Here is a 27,005-nt window from a genome sequence, read left to right as displayed (position 1 = left end):
CAGGAACCAACCAGAATGAAGTTAACACATCCTTAGCACAAGATTATACCAAGATTCTGCAGATCCAGAAAGTGAGGGGACTACTCCAGTTTGAAAGTCTGCTACCCCCTTCTCCCTGTTTGGATGACAGTGTTCCTGTCTCCTCTAATCTCTGCTAAAAGATAGACAGACAGACTTGCCAGGGAACTTACTGGCAAAGCATCTGGGTAGATACTCTGAAAATTTCTCCATTCAAGCATGCCTCAACTGGAGAAATACACTTTTCCCAAGATCAGAAGTGTTTAATATGTAATTCCAGCTACTCTGTCCAAGAGATATGAAAACAGCACCTTAAAGGCCCTTAGCTCTACCTGTTATCCTAAAAACCTCCTGTCTGCACATGATCAGCTCAGGATTAAAATCCTGACTTTGAATTTTACGCTTGGCTGCACTAAGATGTCTTTAACACAGTGAACTACTGACACAGTTAACTCTAAAACCCTAACAAGCAGGCACGAGGACCAAGGTTAAAAAAGAAGTCCGCACAAATCCAGCTTGCCCTCACCTATTCCATGACGGCAGTCGCAGAATCCTGGCCACGGCCGCTGACTCGGGATATTCCCGGGATTGTCGAGGCCTCAGCTGGTTACAGCAAAGCAATCCACGGAGCTGCAGCTGCAGCACTCACTTGTACACATGCAAACGAGGAACAAGCCCTAGCTTTGAGAGGGTGTGAAAGAGTCCTGTTCAGTTTGGGTGCCACATCACAAAAGAAAAGTCCTTCCTGTCTGAAAGAGGAGCATTTAGACTCTTCTGATTGATGCTGGAGGAGTAATTTCTCCTGCGGGCCCTTGATGAGCCTGGCTGCACTGCTAGCCTGACTTGCAGTTTAACACTAAAGGGACTAATGTGAACAACGAATCTTCAGTGAGCTAACCAGGCTTTAATAATCCTTCAAGAGCAATAGCAATAACTGAGCTGCATAATAGCAAGTTTCCCAAAATGGGGTCATCATGCTGGACACAGGGGCTTGTGTGTGTGAGAGAGACAATGATTACAGTATTTAATCATCAGCTTCACGGTTCCAACTATTCTTGACCATGGTGTCTACTTTCAGACAATCCAGTGATGATGGTCAGTGCATCCACACTGGGTAGTAGCCACTGGGAAAGCTAAATTTAACATACACATGATACAAATTCCTGAAAAACCATATTCTGCCAAAATTTTGTACCTTTACATAACTTCTTAACTGTATGATATACAAAACACCGCTAGGTATTATTCTAATTTCAAGTGCTTCAGGAAATACTGTAAAGAAAGAACCAAAATCAGTATATTTTAATTTCTTATGGTATAAACTGCCTACATAAACCAGGATTTGGAATTTAAAAATACCTACTACTGTACGTAGTCTGTGTATGTGCATATATAGCAACACAGGAAAATTAAACATTTAAATTAGGTTTGAATATAAATGTATAAAAGTAGTGTATAAATGTATATAAATAGGTACCATAATAAACAGTATAAATAACATCACTCTGTTGACCTAGAATTTTATTCTACCTTTTACCATAGTTAACACTTATCTTTAAGAAACCTTTGTTAATAATTGTGTATTTAAATTGTATTAAAATATTTTAGCATTAAAATAGCTAAAAATACAGGGGTTAATTTAGTCTTTTGTCTCACACGTACAAATCCACAGAAGCAGGAATAATAATGAACAGAATTGGGACCTAAAAAGTTCTAATTTGACACTAATCAGTAATAAAAGGCAATGCAAACTTGTGTTAAACTGATTACACCCATATAGCAATATCTGTATAATGGCTTTAGCTGCTTAGCAACAAAAGTACAAGAATACCAGATAAAATGGATTATAAGCTCTGATTAGTCCCAGATGAATATAACAGTGGCAAGTCAGGTTAATTTGCACTGTATATCATAAATGACACTCCTCTGAGCTATAATGGCAGAAGACATTTAATTTTATTTTTTGTACAAATGCACATATAAGACTTTATTTAACCTTAACCAATGACAGTTTTGGTCACTAACTACAAGGATTCTTTGTAAATTAACTTAGAAAACATGACTTTGAGAAATCACAAGCATCATGATTGTCTTTCCCTTTTTTTTTTTCCTGCACTTTCTTACAAAATAAATCACTTTAAAAACAGAACGCCATTTTATACTTTCCACTGGACTTGCAAATCCTTTTCGGAAATATTTAAATACAAGCCATAGTGGAAGGAAGACTAATTAGTCTTGGTTTTTAGAGGGGTCTGATGCAGAAAGAGGTTCAGAGATTTTTCAGAATAACAAAGGGACATCATGACAGCTGAAATGGAATAGAACATCCTGAATTTCAGCTTTATGAACACCAGATTTGTAGCATTACTCAGAGTGTGCTAGGTACAGTGCAAACAGCAGAAAGGAGCAACACCTGAACTGCAGAGCTCACAGTCCAGGATACAGCAGCAGTAAGGCACCAGGTGGCATCTAACAGTGAAGGGACCAGCACACTCCCACTGGGGTCACTACAGCCCCTTCTCCACATCCCCCTGCCACACCACATGGCTCATCTCTACCTCACAGCACCAGAACACAGGGAACAAGTGAATGGCCCTGCAGGCCAGCCCGGGAGCTATGCTATGGGTAGATACACTGATTTTAACACTGTAAGGAAGAGCAATGTTTTTATGGGTGGCATAAGTCTGACTATTCACCTGTAGTAACTGACTTTGTCTACCCTTCATTTAACCACTTTTTTTCCTCTAAGAGAAATTGCTAATGTTGACTAAGCATCCTTTACAAGTTCTGCAACTCTATCATTCAACAGGAACATTTGTGTGCACTAAAAATACTCTCTACTACGTCTGTTGAACATAGTGTTATGAAAAGAGAAGGTGAGCACCATTTTCAAATTTATCTGATTTTATGAAGTTGGATAAAAAAAAATCAAATGGCAGATGTTAAAAGCAGCAGCTCTCTAGTCTTCTAATTTTATACTGAATTATCATAATAAAGCTTTCATTGCCTTAAATAATTTAAACCCCATTTTATTTCTTAAGCATTTATTAAGATAATTCATTATAAATTATAGGGTGTGCACATACATGTGTATGCATCTGAAAGGGGAGAGGTCTAAAAAATTTTAAGTACTTATGAAGAAAGCTGACAGGGGTGTAGGAGGAATTAAGCGAAGCTACTTATATTTTCTAGACCTTTCCATAAAAAGCACTTTAATTCTCACAGTTCAGAAACATCCAACTGACTGAAGACAAGGAAGTCTTCAGAGAAAACATGTCTAGAAACATTTAAATCCCCTTTGTCAGACACCTGACTGAAGCATTATCAATAAAACCTCATGTTAATACTGTTCCATAGTTGATCCCTGAAGAAGGGTATGGTCTGGGAGGGAAGAGGACACTGAAGAGGGAAACTGGGCAGCATCAGATTACTGTCAGGTAAGAAACCCCTCATTGAAGAATCAATAATTTTGGGGGGACCAACAACAGAAAAAGAGAACATATGAGGAAGAGGGGAAACAAAATTAAACCCTGAAAATGCCCTATGTTATCTCAATACCTTTATTGAGAAAACAACACCTACACAATGAAGTCCTGAATAAACCAAAGATGATGATCAGCAAAGGTCAGTTGCTGTATGCTGGGCCTTGGGCAGGTTTTGCCACGGGAGTGCCCAATACAGAATGCAACATTCATCATTCATATTCCTACTGAGAGACCACAGACAAAACACAACCCAAACCTCTGAACATGCTGACAGACACAATGGACATACCCTGGCAAAACCATACCCTGCCATAGTATAAGAGTGTTGGAAAATACTGTCCAAGGGTGACACAGTTTTACAAGATATGCTGCACTAGAAGAATTAAGCTACTTCCACATAAAAATCCAGATCAGCGGAGGCCCTGCCTCTAGGTTTTACCTTTTTTCTGGTGTGTAGGACTGGGCTGCAGAGCATGTTCCTCAAACTATTGCAGACAAAACATCCTGTCTCAACTTTGCACACTTCATCCCAAGCTTTTGAACTCTCTCAACTTCTATATCACTGAAGAACATTTCAAAACCATTCCTGAAGTACAGTACTCAAATATAATTTTTTCAATAGATCTAAAATGTTTATGGGGGCAGGGGTGACTCAATTTTTGATGGGCTTAAAGCAAATTGGTTTGATCAAAGTTTGCTTTTGTATTAAGCAGGAACACGAGAACTATCAGTCTCAAGAGTATTTCTTTAAAGTAAGGAAGCTAGATGGAATTGCTAAAAGAAATTAAATATATAGGGCTAAAAACACACATACAATGTCTGTTTTTTGTGTACATATAATGTTTGTGCATGCATATAATGTATGACATATAATATATGTCAGTGTTAGGCATTATTTGGCACAATTTCTGAATTTTAAAGGAATTTAAAATATGATCCCTTACTTGCCATGATAATAATAGATTCATTCAGTAAATGACACTAATGAAAAGCCTGCAAGCCTGCTCCATGTAAAAAATAAATAATACTGAAATGTACTTACTGTAAAAAGCATATTAGGTAAATTTTCTGCAGTGTTCTCAGCTGATTACTGAAGGAAAACACTGCAGCATACAAAGTCAAACTTCTACATCTGCATTTTTGTGGAAGAGGAACAAAGCAAGTAATCTCATTACATAAAGACAACCTCTGAGTGCTTTGACAATGAATACTGAGTCAACCTTCCCATTAAGTCAGGGTGTATACACAAATACGCTCTACTTGAAATGTAAAATTTAATTCCAGCATGATCACTTCAGGGACCAGTTCTGCAAAGTACAGCCACCGTGCCATGGCACACAATAGCAGCTACAAAAGTAACTATATTCTACTGTGAAACACACTTAAAACCTATTGTACTACAGCCTTTGTCTCAATGAAGCTATTTTAACACAGAATAGGTTTGTTCAAGCAAGTTTCTCTACCTGTTTTTCTACTGAACCTGAGAAGATCATTCAGGGACTAATGTACTTGGTGCATTTTCATTTGTTGCCATCCATAAATAATGCATGCTTTTACAGACATATTGCCTATGCTTTTTCATATATTTTGGTGTTTGGTATTTTCGTTCCTTTAGAAAGAATTCCTTGTAAATTGTTCATAGGACATGCTCATGACAACCCTTCAATTTTTCAACTATGGATTTTTAATTTGATTAGGTATCAGTAGGTGTAGTTTTGGTTGTTTGATAAGAGACACTAGCCTATGACTTGTAACTATAAACCACTTCAGTATGAGTTCCTCTGAGCTCAAGAAAAGCCAAAAACTACAGTTTCTCTTGGTTAAGAGATCTGGGAAGAGAGAAGGCAGTGAGAAGAACTTCTGTGTATTTTTGAAGAAAGGCTTTGGAGAGCAGGGAGGAAGGCAGAAAGAATGGTACAAAAGAGGGAAGGAATCTCTAGGAAATCAGAGGAGTAGCAGAAGAATAATCTGTCTGTATTTCCTTAATGTACTACTGATCTTTACCAATGTTCCACGTCAGGCTGCTGATATATTTATTTACACTCCAAGGAGTGTACTCAGTCCTGAAAGTCCCTTTCTGTTCACAGAGCTTATACCTCACCCCACTACAGTCTTTTAATCACTTCTCTCATCTGAAACGACATGCTTAATTCTAGTTATAAATTTTAAAATAATATATTAAAACATTTTAAGAGTATGTTCACACATATAATAAAATTCTGAATGTGAAACACCCTCCACAGACATACACGCCTTCCTGGGCCACTGCTTTGTGCCAACTTCAAAGCATATAAAATACTAGCACATTTTCACTATTTTAAGAACTGTATAAACCTATTAATTGTTTGCTGTTTCTGTATTCAAACCACTATAATCTGGATCCTACTAGCCATTTTCCTATGGCTTTCCCACTGCGCCATTCATCTTTCCTCACAATTTTGATAGAAGATCTTTTAGTCATCGCTTCTCTGCAATTCAACACACAAGTACTGCACACTGGATACTAAAAACATTTGTACTTAATTCAACAAATGATACACCCTATTAATGTACCAAAGAAACAGAAAATGGCACCTCAGTAGGTGCCATTTTTGTGTATTTTATGCATGTGGGTTTTAAAAATTTTTAAACTCATTTACTGCCATCTCCTGGTACTTGCAAGGTAATAGTAGTTATGCTTTTTGACAGCAGCCAGTACTCCTGTAAAATACCACTGAAATGCCAAAAACATACCAGAAATATTTTCAAAATATTGCTGTGCTTTTAATGCTGTTTTCTTTCAGTCTGGAAATAATCAATGTTATTCCTTGGGCAGAAACAGGTAAAAGACTCATGTAGCTTACCTTTGTCTGGAAGCAGCAGTAAAGTTGTGTTAAATATGGATGTTTCCGTGCTAATGCCAGAATTCTCTTTTCCGTCATTGTACAGTCTACATCATCATCTTGAAGTATGACATCTTTCTTCAAGACTTTCACTGCATATACTTCATCTTTTCCTTTTAGCTCAGCTAACATTACCTAAACCAAAGAAAAATTCTCTTTACATATGACCAAGGATGCCATAAATTCAGGGTTTCATATGAGTTTGACTGCACTGAGAATAGAAAGACAGTTACATACTTGCCTAAATGAAGCTGCAATTTATAAAAGAAAAAGTAAAGTACTGTAATTTTAGAAGCATATACCTCTGGTATTCTTTAAATTTGAAACAGAAGGCATCTGTTCTGTTTGTTAGTTAAGTATCTTAATGAGTACCTATTTGTGAGGTCTCAAAAACTAAACAAGGAAGGAAGTTGATGTAAAACAGAAATTTATTTCCCACTTTTATCTCTCATTTCTGGTAGTGAGATTTGAGTGTGATGGACTTTGTATACAATCCAAAGTTACCATTCCAGCTGCTTTCAAGTTGTTGATTTTAACTACTACTATTGTTTAAGGTTCAGGCCCTATATTCTGTTTAAGGTCACTTCTGGCTTGGAGCCAGAATAATTTTCAGAGAAAGGATTAGAAAACAGGGACACAAAAGAACTGCTTCAGCCCTGCTCCCCTGCATGTGAAGTTCCCGTAATATCAAGGAAGGAAGAGTGTACTTCTGAAACAGATTCATATTTCAGTCCACCTCTTTGATTCCATGGTGCACAACAGTGTGGAAAGAAAACCTGTAAGCCTTGTAAACATAGCAATGCCCCTTCCACCCTCACCAATTCCCTACTATGGGAACTCTGGTGAATTATATCTCTGCTGCTTACACTGCATTTTGGGCAGCTGTCTAAGCCCCATCCTATCTAAGTGGAAATGCTTCAGTTCTGCTTCCTCCAGCACTGAACACACCCACTGAGGAAAAACAAGTATATGCACAATGTTCTGTGAAATAAGTAAACTGGGAATTACTAAGAAAGTGAATTAACCACACAGCATTATTCCTGACCTGATTTTTTTCTGCTTGACCACAGCAATTCTGTTGAACAGTATGTATGTAGCTGTAATGAAACACTGACATTTTGTTGCAAAAGGCTTAACCATAGTTAACAAAGTGAGGTAAAGCACAGACAAGGCCAGCTCACCAGGACACTGATACTTTTGACCTGCTGGGTAAAAGAAAACTCCTAGGCTGAATGTCAATATGAACATTTCCAAATCGGTACAATCAAGACCACCCCTGAACACCAGCTTAAAAAAAAAAAATTAAAAAAGAAGAAAAGAAGGGAGAAAAAAAGCTGCCCACCTTTCCAAAGCTGCCTTTTCCTAATACTTTGATGAAGTTAAACTCTTCAAGACCTATTCTCTTGCTCTGGGCCTGTTTGACCTCCCCATTTTCACCATTCTCCCCAGGTTTGTTCAGCTGGTTGTCTGTTGATGTTGTAGCTGTTGCTCTGTGTTCCTCTCCCCGATTGTCAAAAGATAATGCTTTCCTAATGTTGTTTTCCAGCTCTTTGATTTCTGTGGAAATGCAAGGAAAAGTTAGTTTTGACCAACTTTGTCAGAAAACCAGCCTGTGTTAGTCCGTATCAGTGTGGGAAGGGACATTCATCATCTCTGAATGCTGTGTTTAAGAGCATTCTGTGGTTAATGATACATATTTAGCAAACTGCTTCTCCACCTTACAGTAATCAGACAAACCCCTGCTCTAACAGGAAGGGTGGCCTTTTAAAATGAACTTAAGAAGATGACATATCCAAAACTTGAAAGATAAGTCAGAATAGTAGCCAAATAGTTGTTCTAGTGACTTTGGGTGTTCCTGTACCACAGAGAAGTACTTTGTTTTGAATATCCCTATCTTCCTGTAGCACTTACTCATCTTCCTGCTTAAGTATTTTAGAGCTGTCTCCAAAAGTTCAAAGGACAGTTGGGCGTCCCAGTCCTTGAAGTCAACATGAATGGAGCATCTTATTCAGCTCCAGCTGTTATCAGATGCCTGCCAATAAAGTGTTTGACCACTTCCTAGTGCTGCTTCAGGCAGCAATTGTGTAGTTCTGCTAAATGGTTCTGAAGGTTTCTCAGTATTAAATACAGAGAGCCCTGGTGACTAACAGTCTTCAGGGTCTGCCCCAAGGTCCTGCATGAAGCAACAACTTTACTGCACAGCTATAAAGGTCAAATTAAAGAGAGAATTTAGACAAATTCTTTGTTCTTATTTTAAACAAAACATCAGATATTTTCAAAATCATCATTATATGAAAACAATGTTTTGTGAAACCAAAAGGTTGACAAATTTAAATCAGTTCTGGATTCAGAGGTCACAGATTTCTAATTTTTAAAAACAAGTAGATCAGACTCAAAAAATTCTGCTGACATACACATTCTGTCAATCAGCTGCTTAGCTCAATGAAATCAGGTCATATCAGGGAAGATTAAAATGCCTGTGTCCAAATCTATGCATAAAATAAATTGCTGAAAAGAATCTTGGTTTTAAGAAGCCTCTAGAGACGACATGGATATAGCATAGCCTGTCTGGATGCAAGATTTATTATTACTAACATCCAACATGGAATAACGAGGAGTCAATTTTATCTCAAAAACTTATTAACAAATGGGTTTTCAGGTAAATAAAGGCTCTCTGTCAAGTTCTGTGTTACTATTTAAAATATTTTCCAGTCTTACAAGAGAATATATAAACTACTTCCATAAATATATTTTGTTGACAAGGACACATGTAGTAAACTTAATAATATCTTAAGATGATTGTTTTATAATTTTCCCTTTAAAAGCCACCTAATTTCACAGATTTTAATTAAATGAGAAGCAGGTCTTTTTAAAAAAGATTTTACAGTTCATAACTTTAAATGTTTCATTTTCTGGTAGTAACTGCTATATTAATTTGCATCTACAGAGGCTTATGATCATAGACTTTTTTTATTCCAGGAAAATGTGTGACAAAATATGTTAGATAGGAAATAAAAAGATTTGTTTGACCTTGATCACATGGAGATGTTGGTGCTGATTTCGACCTATCTTCTTCTGATGACGCGCATCCCGGGACTGGTGGTTGAGTCTCTGCACCTGCAATTAGCTAAGAACAATTCCAAAAGGGGTGATCTTCCTGTGCCATGAGGAAATGTAATTCAACAACTTTAGTTCAAAAGTAGAAGTATGAAGGAAAGCAAAGATCTTCTATCCCTATGGACTCTCACTGGCAGAGCCTCAGCCATACAGTAGATGGCATCACATGAAATGGAAGCCATAATACAAAGACAGAAAAAACAGGCAACTGAAAGAAGAACAGGTTCTTAAGATGAAATAAATGTAGTGTGTATACCCAGTGAATGGGAAAATTTTAAGAAGCCACTATGAGTCTGTATTCAAATTCATCCAGTAAATACATTTAACTGCAACATGCAGCAGCAAGCACTACAAACTACCTCGTGCAATAACACCATGACAACACCTTTTCCCAGGAGTGTCAGATCAATTAATTCACCCTCGAGGTTCCTACATTTCTGTAACATTTTAAAACAACTAATATGGGATCTCAGTGTGCAATAAGCAGGAAAATGAACAGAAGCAACTGTCAGTGTTGAAAGAAATTATGGCACAAATTGCCTTTTTCTGTGAGACCAATGGCTTTGTTGTGACAATCATGCAAACAGAGATACAAAGTGTGGGCCCATTCTCATCCAGTACACATCACTCAGGTATAACTCCATCAATTTTGGATGTACTTAGGGTGATCTGTGCTTTTTATTTCTACAGCAGCTTCGTTATTCCTACAAAAGGCATGACAACTCCAGAACTGTAATCTGGCAAACATCTCTTCATGAGAATCAGCACATTGCTTGTTTATCAACATTTACAACACTATGGAGGGAGTAGTGCTGTCTGCTAATCAATCAATCAATTATTTAATGACAATTCTGACCCACACCAGACATTTATGTTTTTAACTGTTGCCAGACACTGTCTGTCTGTCAAATGTCCTTCCTCAAAATCCTTCCAGAAATTATAGACTCGAGATCTGCAATCTTGTACCAGGTCAAAATAAATTTCATATCAAAGTTCAGAATAGGTGATTTACACTTACAAAACAAAGTCTTATGTCTGTATTGACATATTAAAAAATTACTGTGCAAGTCATTTGAGTAGGATTGAAGTCCATCTAATAAAATTACAATACAGTCATACTCATCTGGTTTTTCTTAATGTGATAATATATAGTAAAATTACCTTTTTCCTCCTCTGCCCACTATTAGTGATTTTATCTGGAGTGACTCCAAGATCTGCAAGAACTTTAGCTATGCCTCTAGCATCCACTCCACAGTTTGGTGCCACGTTTGTTTCACAGCGTCGATGTACATTCATCTTGCAAACTGCAATGAAATACAAAGCAATCCAGTAAACTAAATACTGTCTTGGCATTAATTTGCCTTACCTAAATCAGATCTTAATGGACCTATCAAGAACTTTTTCAAATAAATACAATCTCAGTAGGAAAACACTTAGCTTGATTTGAAAGTTTCATACAGTGCCCAGAACAGACACAAGGACAAATGAAACTATCCAATCATCCTGTAACTTTTAAATTAATTTGAATTAGAAGGAAAGTCCTTCAGATCTTGGATTTCAACTCTCCACTATGGAAAGCACAACATGAAATCCTTATGTATTATTGCTTCTTACACAATTTCACTGAAGTAGATTAGCTTCTAAGGTAGGCAGCCATAAAACTGACAGCGCTTTAAGTTTAAATAAAAATTAAGGGTTAAACACCTACTTTATTTAGATGGCAATCCTGTTACTAAGCTCTTTCCCTTAAATCTCCTGAAACGATTATATTTTTACAAGGAGGGAAAAAATGGTTACTTTGCTTTCAGATTATGGGGCAGAGGCAAGAACACACCTCCATTAAAACACGTGGAGTGGATTTGTTAGGAGCAGATGACATTTTATCTGAGACTTCAGTGCCCTCTTGTGGAACGAGGCATAAAGGGAGCACAGCTGCAAGTGTGATTAAATCCTACATTAATGTTCAATTGTTCAAATTTCTCATTCTTTATTTTTTAGAGAAAAGTAAATTACAAAAATATGTATTTATAATGTTACATTTCATTATATTTTTCACCAGCAAAGCTTTTATTGTACAGCCCATTAAGAAAGAAAACCATATTTGCCTGAGACAGGCACTGAATCTGCCCATAACCATGAGCTTCAGAAAGCTGGTGACTTCCTTTTAAAGTATATTTCAGCTCACAAGAAGAGCAAAAAGAAATAGCTAAACATGGTATTTTCAGTGAATGTATATTCACTGACAAAACCTCAGCAGTAGGTAAAATGTTTGAACTAGGATCCATAGAAGAGGACATTGAGGAGCCCAAATGCTTGAAAGAGCAGGAAAATTTTGTTCAGTCCCACTTCATGAATGTATTTTGTAAAAAGATGCACAGGAATAACCAGTGAAAAAAACCTGAAGAAGAATAAATCTCTGTTATATGCTCTTCATGGTGTTAATAACCACACTGGGCAAGGAAGTACACCTCTGAAGAAGGGAGTCACTCAGAACTTGTTAAAGAGAGAAAACCAAGCAAAATGACATTTTCAGTTCAGGGCAGTTCTAGATTTCATGCAGAGAACACTGCACTTTTATAGGCAATAATTTTACAAACATGGAGAAAGCAACATAGACTCTCTGCACTATTGTTTCTATGCTTCTGCTACACAGTATGAGAAACAACAATTAAGACCAAATGAACAGTATGGTACTTAAATTAGAACACTAAAGAGAACTCACATGGCCCAGATTAGGTAGAAAGATACTATAACTCTGGTTAAAAAAATAAAGTCAAAGAGGAAAAAGCCCAGATTTAATTGAAAAGTCTCCACTGAATGCATCTCTATCATAATTAAGACAGCGTTTGAGCAAAATCTTCAATAGGTGCAAATAGCATTTAGAGCCTAACATTTCCTCACTGTTCACTAGCTGGAATCACAAGAGAAGGCTTGAACATCATAAGTCTCACTGCATATAACTTTGCTGTGAAAGAAATTTCTTCTTTCCCTTGCTGCTCAGCAACTTGTGACATGAAGCATCATCATGACGTCATCATAACCTTCACCTATACTTACATGTAATCCTAAATACTGCAAAGGATGTATTTTTACAGATAATGTATTTATACATACAGGTCTAATCCCATGTTTCTGCTGTCGAGAAGTGTACACAACATGATTTTTGTATTTATGACAATGGACCTATCCATTCCTAAGGCATAACAAAATGAAAATGCTTATCATTCCCCTAGGCACTATTTCCTAACAACCTGATAATAATTTCCTTCATTACATAATTTCCTTCCACCTACAAATGGAAGTATTTCATTAACTGTTTCTGAAATATTACTTTGCTTAACAATTCTTTGTACTTTTCTCACCCCTCACATTGACCTGCTCGAAACAATGAGATATGGAACCCACCATTTGGAGCCCAACTAAAATGACGCAAATGCACCTTCCAGCCATATTTTCACATACATATCCTGTACTGAGTACATGGTTCTTAAGTGGTAGAACATAATAAATCCTTTATTTTCTGGAATGGAGGGGCTAAGGAGACCATCACAAAGGATGATTTAGCTGGGTATCAGAATATCTCATATTCTGGACATGTGCACACAGGAGTGGTTCTACCTATTCTAACCAATACAAAACAGCAATTTTTGAAAATGGTGTTAAAGAGAAAAGTAGATGGAATATTGATGTTTAAAAAGTTTAACAAACCTGAAAACACAAAAGGCATATAAACTCTAGCTATGTAAATTGTCCCGCTTATCATCTTCTGTTAACTTCTAATATCCTGTAAGGCAATAAACCTACACAGGAGTGAGTGCAAAATGTGTTTCTCAATATCTGACCTCTGCAACTCTTACTGGTGTTGCTAACAGGGTAAAGACCATGTTCTAACCATGATGGAAATCCTTACATTGCTCCACTGCTTATTTTCTATTTATTTCTGTACATGCTGACATAGTGACTTGAAATCTTTCCAAGTCTCCAAGTCACTCACAAAGAAAAAGAAAAGCTCTGAAGCTTACCTTTGCATTGTAAACCTTGTCTCAAAAGACCCCAGAGCAACGAACCACAGTGGTCACAGAAGGTGGGCACTTTGTAATTGTGAATGCTGAACTTGTGAGGCATGTTGACACTGAAACGCTGGGATCCCACTTGCTGAAAAAGGACAGCACAGCACATTTAATTTTAATTAATTTCTTTGCAATCAGTGTATGATGAGGCCCTGCTGCATTTTGACACCACACAGAATTCAAATGAGATGAAATAGATCTGTGCTCAGATGATGACCATTGCATTAGATACACTCCAACACCAGAATTCTTGTCACTGCTTTATCTGGGAAAAAGAGGGGGAAGGGCTGCTGTTGTCCAAGAGATAAAGACTAAAGTCTACTTCCTAGTACTTTTGGGAACAACAAATACATAGCTATCAGGAAAGATCTCAATGTGGAAGGCAAGGAAGTCACTCCCAATTGTTTTAGGAACATGAGGCCAAACTAATACAGGACTAGAAAAAGAAATACATCATAAACCCTTTACCTTTTCATATCCCACTCTTCTTTGGATTATGATAATGACAATGATACCTGTTGTGTTCAGGGATTCCAAGGTATGATTACTTACTAATTAAAGGATGTCATTGATAAGTTTTCAGAGTGGCCATTGCACTGCAGGAGATTTATTTTTATGTTTTTCCTTCCCTTTTCTATTACTGCTGGCTTTTCTCCAGTGATCTAGTACCCCTTCTAAACAATGAGACTATCAGCAAAGTATGCAAGCCTCCACCAGTCTGGAGCCTGGGAATATAAACCTGCACAAGATTTTGTATATTCCTGCGAGTACTACACAAAACCAGCACTAGCCCAACACAGTCCTTTATCATTTGTATTATCAATTATCAATTTGTATTATCAATTATCAATTGTATGTATGTGATCACATTTTGGATGTAAAATACTGGTTGTGGACCAGATATTACAGAATGGTCCCAGTAAGGAAAATTCTAGTGAATTGCACAGAAAAAATGAGATCATGAGTTAGTGCCTCAGTCAAACTCATGCTGACGTCTAAAGAAGAGATTACAACAGCCCTGTTACATACAACTGATTTACAACTTAAAGGCAGGCTTTTTAAACCATATGAATGCAGATTTTTAACAGATAAAATTATGAAATGTAGGTTTTTTTTGCATAGCCAAGGAACTGTGATCACCCAAAGACCACCTCACTTAAGCCTGTGGTAAAAGAAAACAACAGGCCAGTGTGCATACATTTACTTTTCTGTTGAAGCACAAACCAAAACCTTCTGTGTAAGAAAAAGCATTTGCTGTTTCTACCCAAGGGCTGAAACTATTTTAAAAAATCATGACCACATTTTGACAGTTTGGATGTAGTCTTTGTTGAGGTGAGACTTGGCAAGCAAATTCTGGTCAGTTGTCTATGTTGATGTCAGATACCCACCCAAGCACCCCAGCTCTCCAACCAGCTGCTGATGGCTCAGCCACACAAAATGCAGCCAGGGAATGAGGGATCCCAGCCTGAATTAAACTGACAAGAATGGTATTAACTCAGAAATGGAGAGAGAATGTTAAAAGTGAAAAGGAGTGGAAAGAGCCCTCTGAAACTTTGAGCTCAGATGTTATAGAAAGTAAGCCAATTAGAAATAAATTTCTGTATGATAATTCCCATGTGAATAAAACTGTGATAGCAATCTAGCATTCCAAAGTAAATCCTGCACCACAAAATGACCAGAAGGGCACAAAAAAGTCTGTAGCATCTATTGATTAAACAGAGGAGATGATACTGTTTTGAACAGATCAAAGACAGAATTTTATATAGAAAAATTAATTTATAAACATTTACCTCATCGTGAGTTTCCTGTTTTTTTAAGCCAGCACACTTCGTTATTATAAGTTCATGGCATCTCTTGTGAACTACACAAGTGCAAACTGGAAAGACAAAAACAGATATAAGAATGAGATTTCATGAAGATTAATTTTAAAGCAGAAGTCTGATCTCAGGAGACTAGAACCACTGGGACCTGAAAGTGTACAAGTGACTGGTAGTGGTTTGGTGAGTCCTATGAAATAAGTTGGTTTACAAAAACAGAAGATAATGGACTTTCAAAAGACTAAAGAATTTTAAGATAGCTAAAATACATCTGCCAAATATCTCATCTGTAAAACTACAAATTACTTTCTGAAATGTTAGCCGCAATTTGTCTCGATTTTTACATATGTGATTTGTTTATCTGATGAAGTCCGTGATCTCCACATTACATGAGACACAATAACAAAAACAATTCCTGTTTAAAGAGCTTTCAAAGGAAAACAGATATGAAGATAACTCATTGTAAAGCTCAAAAGAATAGAAAAAAAGAAAGTCAAATATTATTTCTGTAACGCATTAGCCTAAGTTGATAGCAGTAAAAGGTTTCAGGAGGCAAAAATGTTTTGCCAATATACATCCTGATTACTTAATCAATGAATAACATTTGCAGATATGACAGACAAGATAAACAATTACTAGGTCTATCATACTGTAAAATTCAAGGTCATTAAGCAAAGTAAAAACCCTCATAGTGAAGTAACAAATTTCACTTCCTCTAGGTTTGGATGTTGTTGTAAGAAAAAAAGAAATTAGATTAGAAGTCAAGGTACCTCTCCAGATACCTCTGTGTGGTCTATAAAAAATGGCATTTACTTGTTTACTGTGAGATTTAATACAGTAATTCTTATTAAAGCATGTAAAGCTCTATTAAAAAATGGCATTTATTTATTTAAAATGAGATTGCAGCAAGTCTTTTGTACTGAAAAATCATCACTAACTTGATGGTTTCTACCTGTTAGATGAGGCTTAAGTACTAACACATCATCCCAAGAGGCATAAAGAAGTAGGAGTACAAGAAATTGAGTTGAAAAATGGGAGATGAAAATGAAGCACTTGTGCAGTCTTTGCTATAACCTTCTCTAATGATGACCTCTATAATTATCTCATCTATTTGAACTACAGTCTTTGCAATTACCTGGAATTTTTAAACACAGAATCTTAAGCAGAATAAAGAGCTCTCAATTTTAAAATGAAAGACTTGAAAAATGAAGAAGCCAAGATCCACAGACATGGTTCCCTACATGCATATACATGAAGATATATCTGAGATCTGATGTTAATCTCGCTGTTAGCTGAGCTCCTACTTCTTATATGATGCTTAAGACCAACAGTTTTGAAAAAAATTACTGTGACTTGGTGCAAAGATTGTATACTTATTGAGACAAACTTATTCAAATGATTGCGTGCTAAATCCTTAGCATCATACATATACGATGCCTGATAAAAGTATCTTATTACTTATAATAAATATATTTAAACTGTCCTTATGTAGAATTTTTCTTACCTTGACATTGGTATCCCTGTTTTCCTATTACACCCCTGAAAAATAATAAAGTGTTTTAGAAAATGAAGAGGAAATATTCTTAAAAATGAAAATATTTTGTCCTTCCCTTTACTAGACGTGCACGTGTTTTAAGAAAATCTTTTCATAACCAATAATCTGATAATTGCATGCCTGGACTGAGATCAGGTCCAAATAGGAACATTTCAGGTGCTGAGAGGTAACAGGATGAGAGACGATGAAGGCAGTCAGAAGTACAAACAGATTTACTATAGTGAAACAGACAGAGCCAAAGGGTGCATGGAAAGGGGAAAAAATGGTAAATCATCCTCAAGCAGACCTCTAAATAGACAGATTGCATTTGTCAGTATTGCTTGAAATCACCTTAGCCAACATAAAGTATAACCCCCAGGCACTTTTTAGAGGAATGCAGTTGAGTTTATGCACATTTCATGCCATTTTACATTAAGAAAGACTGATTTATTATGCACTCCTAAGAAATATTTACTGTCAATCTCATAAGATCTTCTGTGTAAATCAGTATCTCTAGGTCACTTTGGAAAATATCAGGAGTTCCTGGAAAACAACTGAAAACTGAATGTCTGCACCACTTCTCCCTACCTGAAAATTGAAAATACTCAAAATAATGCAAATAATTTCTAAAGGGGAGTTCTTGGTGTACATTGTAGTAATAAAGACCCTGTACACTGAGCACCAAAATCTCTCTGTCATTAGAAGTTGTTCCATTAACTATTCCATTCTATATTCCATTAACTTCAGTAGGATATAAAAAAGCTTTGCATTTCTTAGAAAAAATATGATGGTTCTTAATCACGTAACAAAGAATTCTGTCACTGTGATAAAATGTAAAGGTCTAATGTTAAGTCTGAATCTATACTTAGGTCTTACATAATACTAGACTGGTTGTCTACCTGGAATTTAGTGTGCATTAGATAGGGAAATATGGAATTTTGTAGCTGAAAAGAGAAGAACCCCAAATACAACCAAAATTAATGTTTGTGATGGAGGTTTAACAGCATTCTTTTATCATCTGCGACACTGTTGGCAGGTTAGTGTCAAAATAAAGAGGAAAAGGACTACTGCTCTGTCCCATTTTCACTGCAGCGCAACAGGAAGGTGTGCCAACTCCCCAACTCAACGTTTCAAAGAAAGCAAAGCCAAAGTTACTCCATACCATATAAAGTCTCTGCAGTGCGAGCAGTATGTTGGTTGTCTAAGGTAGGTGGCCATGAACTTGTGTCCATTGACCTGATGCACCCTGCGCCGCACGGCACCCTGGCGCTTCCTGGGGCGCATCCGCTCCCGGAACACGCGCTCTTCATTGTCCTTGGGGGCTGAAACAGAGGGAAAAACAATAAGCACTGCCTGCCACAGACACAAGTCTGGGGAAACTCAAATTCTATGCACAGGTAGATATTCTTCAAAAATAATAATCCTCTGTAGCCGGCAATGCAAAAGCACTTCCTTAAGTTTTGCGCAATTTTTATTCATTTTTAGCATCAATTAGCAGAGGGCAAATGTTTTCATTGCTTAGTACAGGAACTTCTAGTTCTTCTAAAGCATCATCTGTAAATTCATGCTAAATTAGGATTAAGTCCCCTACACTTTATCACTATCAAGCACACTGACAACCTCTTAACAGTAATTATATAGTTAGATTCTCCTAACAGATCAGACTCCATCTCACTTGATCTTCAGGAAAAGAAAAAGATTCCAACGTCCCCATGTCCCTGTACATTCAGAAAGTGCTGATACAAGTGCAAGAAAGCAGCATAAAAATACATATTACCAAGCAGAACAAAAAATTCCATCCAAAATGGACTACTTATTAGAATTCCTGATTGAGATATGAGCTTCAGGCTGTAAAAACCCACTTTGATACTAATATATGCTCAGCAAAATGTTCAAGGGAAGGGAGTTGTTAATCAATTACTATTCCAATTGTACATGAGATTTAATGGTAGAGGAAGTATAAAATGAACTTGATATAACTCAAGAGTGAAAACATTTGGAAAAAAAATCTTCAGAGTGCATTGGGTCTTTTTCTTTTTTTTAAAATATCACTAACACCATCATAATATTCTGTATGCATTAAACAAAAGCTGAGGATTAATTAGCAATGAAGAACAGTTCACAACTGTTAATGAAAAACACAACTGATCTGTCATTAACACTTGTCATTGTTTGAATTTCAGCTACTATGAATCATTACAACAGCCTAAAAACACCAACTTTGGTCTGCTGCAAGTTTTTCTTACGTGATTGAGTTGTCCAAACAACAGTACAGTACCTAATAACAACACATAGAAAATTCAAAGTCTGAGAACAACTCAATATTAAAAAGTCTCAAATCCTTCTACAAACTTTGGAATAAACCTGCTTTTGAGGGTTTTAAATATAAAATGTGTTGATAAAAGAATTTCTAGAAAATGGTCTTAAATTAAACCAATTAAAATTTTCTCCCGAGATGGATATCTCGGGAGAAAAACAGAGCACAGATGAACAAATGGAGACCAATGTCTTTCACTGCAGAGCAATGGCTAAACTCCTTGACACCAGCAAATTTATTTATGCTCAGAAGAGGCTAAGCTCCATACACATTACTGTTTTACAAACAGTTCATACTCAGAGTCAGTTTTCACCCTAAGATGACACATCTGTGGGATGGCCAGAGTGGCACTCCTATTCTAAAGTGAGCTCTCAGTAAATAAACACTGCCTCATACACAAAGCTACCCCTTTTATTTATGCTGAAGAACAACCAAAAAGCATTGGTAGTAGGTTGCCCTTCAATAAAGAGATAAAAAATACCAGACATTTACCAATTATGTTTATTTTTATGTTGTCAATTTTGTTTATTTTTAGGGATTAAGCAAAACTCTAATGTCTAATAAATATCACAGCTCCTTAAGAGAAAGACTGTCTTCCACAAAGCATATGTAACAAATAGTTGAAAAGCCAATAAAAGATTCATTTTTCCAGCTTCTTGAATGATTTACTGAAAGCTACTGGAAATCTTTTAAAAGCTATTATAGGAAATAATTCTATATTAACACAGATCTGCTCTTTTGGTTATCATCCAGATTGTAGACTTTGCTACAGTATGCACAACCTGATGTGAGAAGATAAGATATTCTGACAGTGCATAATACACATTTGATGTGATATTCAGTCTACAGTACTGTTTTTCTCTTTTTTTCAATCTTAAGTGCAATTCTTCACAGATAAAGCACCTGTAATTTTACAGAGCATGTAAAATCCTCCTTTTGTTTTGGCTACATAAAAGAAGTACCATGACATTGGGTTTTTTTGTTTGCTCTGTTTCTACCAACAAAGTTTTAAAACTACTTTCACATTTAGTTTCAATTCTTTATTTAATTCTTTAATGAAATTCCGTTGTTTCCCTTCTAACAATTACAGTTTAAATAAAATAATGAAACGGTATCCTTTTCAGAAATGCACTGACTTGAAAACAGATACAAGCAATGCATCTGAAAGTATCAGATAAAATGGCAGTCCTCGATTATCAAAAATCATTTCCACACAAATAGCATCACTGTGTGTGAGAAGGATCCTCTAACTGTAGTTAGAAAATGTAGTTTTCTTGGTCTATCTTGGATAATGCTGGAGGTCCATCAGCCAGTTGCCCTCAAACAGTCTCTGCTGTCAGTCTGCTGTTCCCCCTTTTGTCACTAGAGACTGGCACTTGGCCAAACCCATCCACCATGCCCTGCTTTAGAGTGGAAGTGCACAGAGGAGCTGTGTGTTCGAGAGCATTGGCTCTGCCACACCTCACCTCTCATACCCCCTGTGTGCAATCCCCACCTCATCAGTCGGCAGCAGGACTCGGTTAGAGGGCTCAGAGCAGCATGGAATCATAGAATCATGGAATCATTAAGACTGGAAAAGACCTCTAAGATCTCTTGGTCTAACCACTAACTCAGCACTGCCAAGCCCACTACTAAACCATGTCCCTAACTGCTACATCCACATGTCTTTTTAATATCTCCAAGAATGGTATCTTCCCCAGGAAGCCTGTTCTAATGCATGCTTACACAATTTTAAAAGAAATTTTTCCAATCTAGACCTCCCCTGGTACAACTTGATAGCATTTCCTCGTCTACCAATTGTTATTTGGGAGAAGAGACCAGCTCCCATGTCATTTCACCCTCCTAGAGAGCAGAAAGGTCTCCTCTCATGCTCTTCTTCTCCAGGCTAACAAAGCATCTGACATTACAGTGCATGACTGACCACTGGATGACCAGATATGAGCCTTTCATCACAGCAGATGAAGTCACAGGAGAAATTAGCTCACCCACAAGCTCGACACTAACTTCAAGTTAACATTAAGTTCAGCCAGTTATTCACTGTGACCCTATATAAACATATAAGCAATGCTTCCCCACAGTCCCCAAGTAAAACACTGTCATATCTTGCGTAAGTCTGGATTTTAGGGAAAACTTTTTACTCAAAAGGTGGTCAGACATTGGCACAGGCAGCCCATGATGTGGTGGAGTCACCATTCCTGGAAGTGTTCAAAAAACATGTGCATATGGCACTTAGGTACATGGTTTAGCACTGAACATGGAGGTGCTGGGTTAAAAGGCAGACTTGATGACCTCAAAGGTCTTTTCCAACCTGAACAATTCTGTGATTCACACTGCTGTTTTGGGCCACAGGCATAAAATCAGACAGGAACTGACCCAGGTGACTCAAAACCAGATGATCATGTCTGTTCTGGCTCATACCCAGGTTGTGAACCATTCGTTTCTAGTAGAACTCACAACAGGCTAAATTTAAGTTAAAATCCTTTTATCTCATAGTGAACAGTCATGCTAGAGATGTTAATTTATCTGTCTGAAGACACCTACTTTGGAAGGGAGCTACACTGCTCTCCTCAAATATCTCTCATTGTTTACAAGCAGGAAAGCAAAGATTAGTAAATGCTAGCAGAAAGGAGGGAGCATTTGGGAAAACCCCCATCATCTGTATGATATAGACAATATAGTGTTTGCAATGCATTCTTTTGAAACTACTAGCATCCCAAACAAAATTGGCCTTTAAAATATATTTTTAAAAGTCTTACAGAGGTATGTATTAGGTTCTAGAAAATACCATTAGCATACTGCATACTGTGCATGGCATTTCTGTTCTTAGCAGAGAAGTGAATTTTTCATAGTCAGAATATTAGCAAGTTTCAATATAAACCATTTCTTCTCATGGTATTTCTACTAAATAGTCACAGAGGTTTGTCATTTCCTCAGTAAAGGCTGTTTCTTTATGTAATGTACATTCTGTTCCCTGTTTTGGTTTTGAGTCCTTCTGTCTCCTGTACTATTCAGTTTATCCTTTTTAAATGCATTTCTTACATTTTATTTTTAGAAGATGGAGTAAGAAATTATGACAATTTCCAAGTGTTCATGGAGAACGCTGTCGAAGGAGCACATTAAGTTTAGGCTTAATATGATGGTACTTGAGACTGGCAAATTTAGAACCAATTTTATTTCAAAACCATAGCCAGTAATGCCACTGCTTCTTTTCACTGTAGCCAAGAGTAACTCGAGTTATTTGAAAAACAGTAGCATATAATTGCTTTTATATACTGACATGTACATACATACATAATGCCTACAATTTTAAAGACTCAAAAGACTTTCACGCTTAAATCCAAGCTCTAAGGGAAGTGTTATAAAAGTCAGAAGTATCTGGCATGAAAAATTGCACAAAACTCATAAATACCTGCAAAATATAGGCTTAAATGAACTGTCTGAACCACATTTAATGCTGTTCATTGTGTAGTATCCATTAAGCATGAATTATAAGACACAATTTAAAAGTAATTTCTTACAATTTAAAAGAAAGGAAAGTACTGCATAACGCTCAGCAATCTTCAAAAGAAACAAGATTGGGGGAGTAAGACCTGTACACCAAATATCAAAGGCTCAACCACGTCAGGTCTTGTTTCATACTAAAACAGTTGCAGCATAAATGAGAAGGGCTCAATGTGGAGCACTAACTGCAACAAGATTATCCTGCATAGCCCTGTTTTATCTTCAGTGTTCTGAGTACTTACAGAATTCTGACAACAACCAAATAAATGCAAAAAAATAAGGCAGAAAAAGAGAAAGAGAGCTTACACATAAATAGAGGGGATATCCAGCATTTTTTATCGCTGATGATGCTGACTGCTAAACGGGAACAATGCTGATCCTTTCCCTGAATCTGGAGGGGATTGTTACCAAACTGTCAGTGTTTGGGGAAGAAAAAAAACCAATGAAGCTTTAGTTAAATGGTTTCAGCCCCATCAAAGCCAAAGTGTGGGTCATGCACGACAGTAACTCAGAAACTGGTGATGCTGCCAGGCAAACCCTTGCAAGAGAACCAGTATGTATGTACTGAAATCAAGCTTTTGTTTTAGCATTATATAATATCTAAACAGAGGAAGGATATTGATTGAAGCAGGAGAGGTAATTTGTCTAAAAATATGCTGGAAAGTGAGAAGGGGCAGAAACAATGTCCAGGACTTCTCAGGATTCAGAACGGAGTGTAACCAGATCATTATGCATCCAAATAAGGTCTCAAAGGATTATTCCCAAACTCTATTCTGGGCAGTACAGTAGAAGCATACATTCTGTCATTAAGATTTCTCCAGGCAGAAATCATTACAGGATTTTGCATTTAAGAATTTAATCTACTTTAAAGGGAAAAAAAATCCAACCCAAAACCCAAAACAACAAAAAACCCACCACAAGCAAAACCTAAACACCTCCATATAGTCACATTTCTATATCCTTTCTTTTGAAAAATCTTATTTAATAGTAACACATGCAACAATCTAATTCCATACCTTTTAGAGAAAAAAAAAGAAGTAATATAAATGCTATAATATGATATTATAAAGCTGTTACTGATGAGCACAGAAATTATGTAGATAGTTTACCACAGTCATAGAAAGAGCATTAATTTTTTCTATGTATTTTTCTAGAGGTATTATATTTCCAGACTACTTCTTAAACAAAGATCAAGTATACATGTTTTGCTTACTGTATCTCAAGTCTGCATTATTTAGGACACCCAACAGGAAATTTCTCATTTGATAGGAGAATCAGATAATTCAATAACACTGTATTGTTAACAAAGATGCTGAGTGCTACTAAAGAAATGAAAAAAATGCTCACAGAATGGGTGAGTTTTAAAAGATATATGTGTCTAGACATGTCTGCTAACACCAGCTATTTACTAAATGCACTGAAGAATAAATTCCATTTTAAAGTATATCATCCCAAAGATGTTGGGTGGCTTGGAAGCATGGGCTGAGGCTCAAATGTATCTGCCTTCAAACACATACTTACCTTTAAATGATTAAATTCTTGTTTAAAAGAGAGATTCTGCCTATATGTATTTTAAAATTTCCCTTGAGATACACACAGATAGAGGTGATTTGGGGTGTCACAGGCACATATTTTTGTTTGAGGGCGTTACTTTTCTTTTTTTTAAAAAAGAGCCCAAACCAAAACATCAATAGCACTATAAAGCTATCCAATGATTATTTACACGATTCAAAATTTTTCTACATGTTTAGTTATTATTAGGAGCACATTCATAAGCTCACTCAAAGCTGAAGGGACAACAGTAACTCCCCACATTTTTTCAAAGAAATACTTCCACATTCAATACACTTAATAAAGGAGGACTTAATGTCCAGAAGTACTTAAGAGTCTTGTAGATACTGATGGTGCAATTGCAATTTCAGCAAATACATAGAAGTCCAATTTAGTTTTCAGAAATGTCCCAGCCTTGGTGGCTGGTAATAATTTGGACCAAGTGTTCAAAACCAGGAGTGAAGTCCCTGAAGAGACTGGGTGAACCCCCAGTGCTGCCCCAGCTGCAGCCCATCCACTTCGCTACAGCAGAGGCTGAGGTGAGGAGGGATTACTTTCCAAACCTGCTCAGACAAAATTTTCCTTTAAATGACTCAGAGACTTTTCTTAAAAAAGTGTTCAAGATAAGCCCTCAAGTTTCTGCACTTGATCTCGACAATGCTCACAGAATTAGTGACAATTTACACAAGCTTAAAGTATTAACAACATGGAATTACACACGGTCATCTTCAGTGACCCTACAGTACAGTTTAACAAAAATTATATTTAACAAACAGAATTCTGTTTTATAGGAACTGGACCAGGTAGGGGATGGATATAAATATGCAGTCTGCTTTTTATATCCCTGGGACCTCACAGGCATGATGGGGTACTGGCCTCATTTTGGAGGGTGGATATAGCAATTTCTGTACTAAAACAGCTGTCAGATCCACAAAGCAAACAAATCAGAAATGAATCCCTCCTACTTCCTCTCAATTTCTTTATTGGTAACATTAATGATTTAAATAAAAATTGGATTCCTGAAACAATGTAACAACTTGTAACTACAATGTTCATAGTACAATTTATTTGGCAAAGGAAGTTATATCAGTAGAAATACCACACAGAAAGTATCACTATGTGGCAGGTTTTCTGAAATATGAATTTCACATCTCAAGGTTTTTAAAATAAAGTTTCAACTTCCAAACCTTTTTCCACAACGTAGACATTAGTGCTTTTTCAGTTGTAAAGGAGATGTCACAGGCAACAGGACCAAAAACCAATGCCAACTAATGTTATTTCAGTCTTTTGGACTTATTTTTCAGGAGGAACAAACAGCCTCACTCTAAACACAATGCCCTTATGTCAACAAATCTGCAATTGAAATTAAAGAACTGGAAATGCATTCTACATATGGCAAACACTAAAGCTATCATTCATGAGAAAAGGTTCACTCCATGAAATTTAATGTGTCTATTCATGTCCTAACTAGTAATGTAAAGTAATAATTTACAAAATGTAGAACAATTTTTGTGGCTTTACTTGACTTGATAAACTTGCAGACAGAAAATTAAATTAGTTTGTGTCAGTAAGAGTCAGATCACATTGTTACAGTGTTAGTAATGAGCAGTGTTAGCAGCCTGGTATTAGCATTATTAATGTTAAGCACCTGACAGACTAACAAAATGAAATATCTCATATTAAGTCAACTACTTACTAGAAGTAAAAAGGCATGAAAAATCTTCTAAGTAACTATATACATAACATATTTGATTATTATTATAAATTTATTGTAACTGATCAGATTATTGTATTGATCAGAAAAGCCATCCTTGGGACTTGACCTGTCTACTGTCACTGCTGCAAGCCCACAGTCACATCCTGCAATTTGACTGCACCCCTCCTCGGAGCACGCCCAGCCCCCTGTGGTGGCAGCAGTGGTGGTCTCTGCTCTGGTGACACACCCTCACACTGGCTGTGCTGTGTCCTCAATGAAAGGAGGGTGAGACAAACCATCCCAGGCAGGGCTGCGGTGGGAGGTGAACTTCCACAGCCATACACAGCCATGCTTACTTTAACAGAGCTCCAGGCTATGGAAGGATCTGCAGGGTCAAATGACCTCTCTGCAGGGTCAACACCTGAGCTGCTGGCTTTCGTCAGCTTCCTGGAAAGGAAGCAGTGTTGTGATGTCAAGAAGGAAAACAAGCATTGTAAAAACTTCAGGACAAAGCTCTTTTCCCAGAGGTAACTATTAAACCAGTCAGATCCCAAATGACACTATTTTAAGCAAGTGTTTGTGGTAGATTAGAGAAGTTCAGCAGTCTCTTCCTAATACTTGCAAAAGCTACATACATTATACAAACAGAACCTTGTGTGTCTGGGATTCTATTCTTTCAGAAGTTGTTTATTAACTATTTGTTCAACTCTAGCTTTGTTGCTTTCCAGAATAACAGAAGCTCAAGTGGCAGGAGATTCCTAAACTCAGTCTCCTGGAGTAGGGAAGTGTCCCATGTATTTCAGGCATCCTCAGCTCTCATTTTTTTTGATGGTTCTCAAAAATCTACAGTGAGGGAAATTCCACAACACACTTGTGTATCTTGTTTCACTACTCTGGCAGGCAGGCTGTTTTTCTAATATTCAACCTCAATCCTTTTGCAATAAGTTATGCTGGATGTGTGATGGCACCCTAAAAAAGTAAGTTTTTGCCAGCACAGAAACTACTGAAGTATCTGTA

General features: G+C 36.8%; 1 protein-coding gene across 3 annotated transcripts in view; it reads right to left on the bottom strand.

The window, feature by feature from the left end:
- Positions 1-27,005, bottom strand: part of PRKCE (protein kinase C epsilon) — a 285,873-nt gene that overhangs the window by 92,431 nt on the left and 166,437 nt on the right. For all 3 annotated transcript variants that reach the window (XM_064414463.1, XM_064414464.1, XM_064414465.1), the window contains exons 3-10: positions 18,086-18,245; positions 16,894-16,928; positions 15,363-15,448; positions 13,525-13,657; positions 10,664-10,806; positions 9,416-9,512; positions 7,728-7,942; positions 6,347-6,520 (exon numbers count right to left, since the gene is read on the bottom strand). In XM_064414463.1, coding sequence (XP_064270533.1) covers positions 6,347-6,520; positions 7,728-7,942; positions 9,416-9,512; positions 10,664-10,806; positions 13,525-13,657; positions 15,363-15,448; positions 16,894-16,928; positions 18,086-18,245 — 1,043 coding nt within the window. The remainder of the gene's footprint in view (positions 1-6,346; positions 6,521-7,727; positions 7,943-9,415; positions 9,513-10,663; positions 10,807-13,524; positions 13,658-15,362; positions 15,449-16,893; positions 16,929-18,085; positions 18,246-27,005) is intronic.

The sequence above is a fragment of the Passer domesticus genome, chromosome 3 (genome assembly GCF_036417665.1).
Source record: "Passer domesticus isolate bPasDom1 chromosome 3, bPasDom1.hap1, whole genome shotgun sequence".
Taxonomy (NCBI): Eukaryota; Metazoa; Chordata; class Aves; order Passeriformes; family Passeridae; genus Passer; species Passer domesticus.
This window is presented reverse-complemented; position numbering and strand designations above follow the sequence as displayed.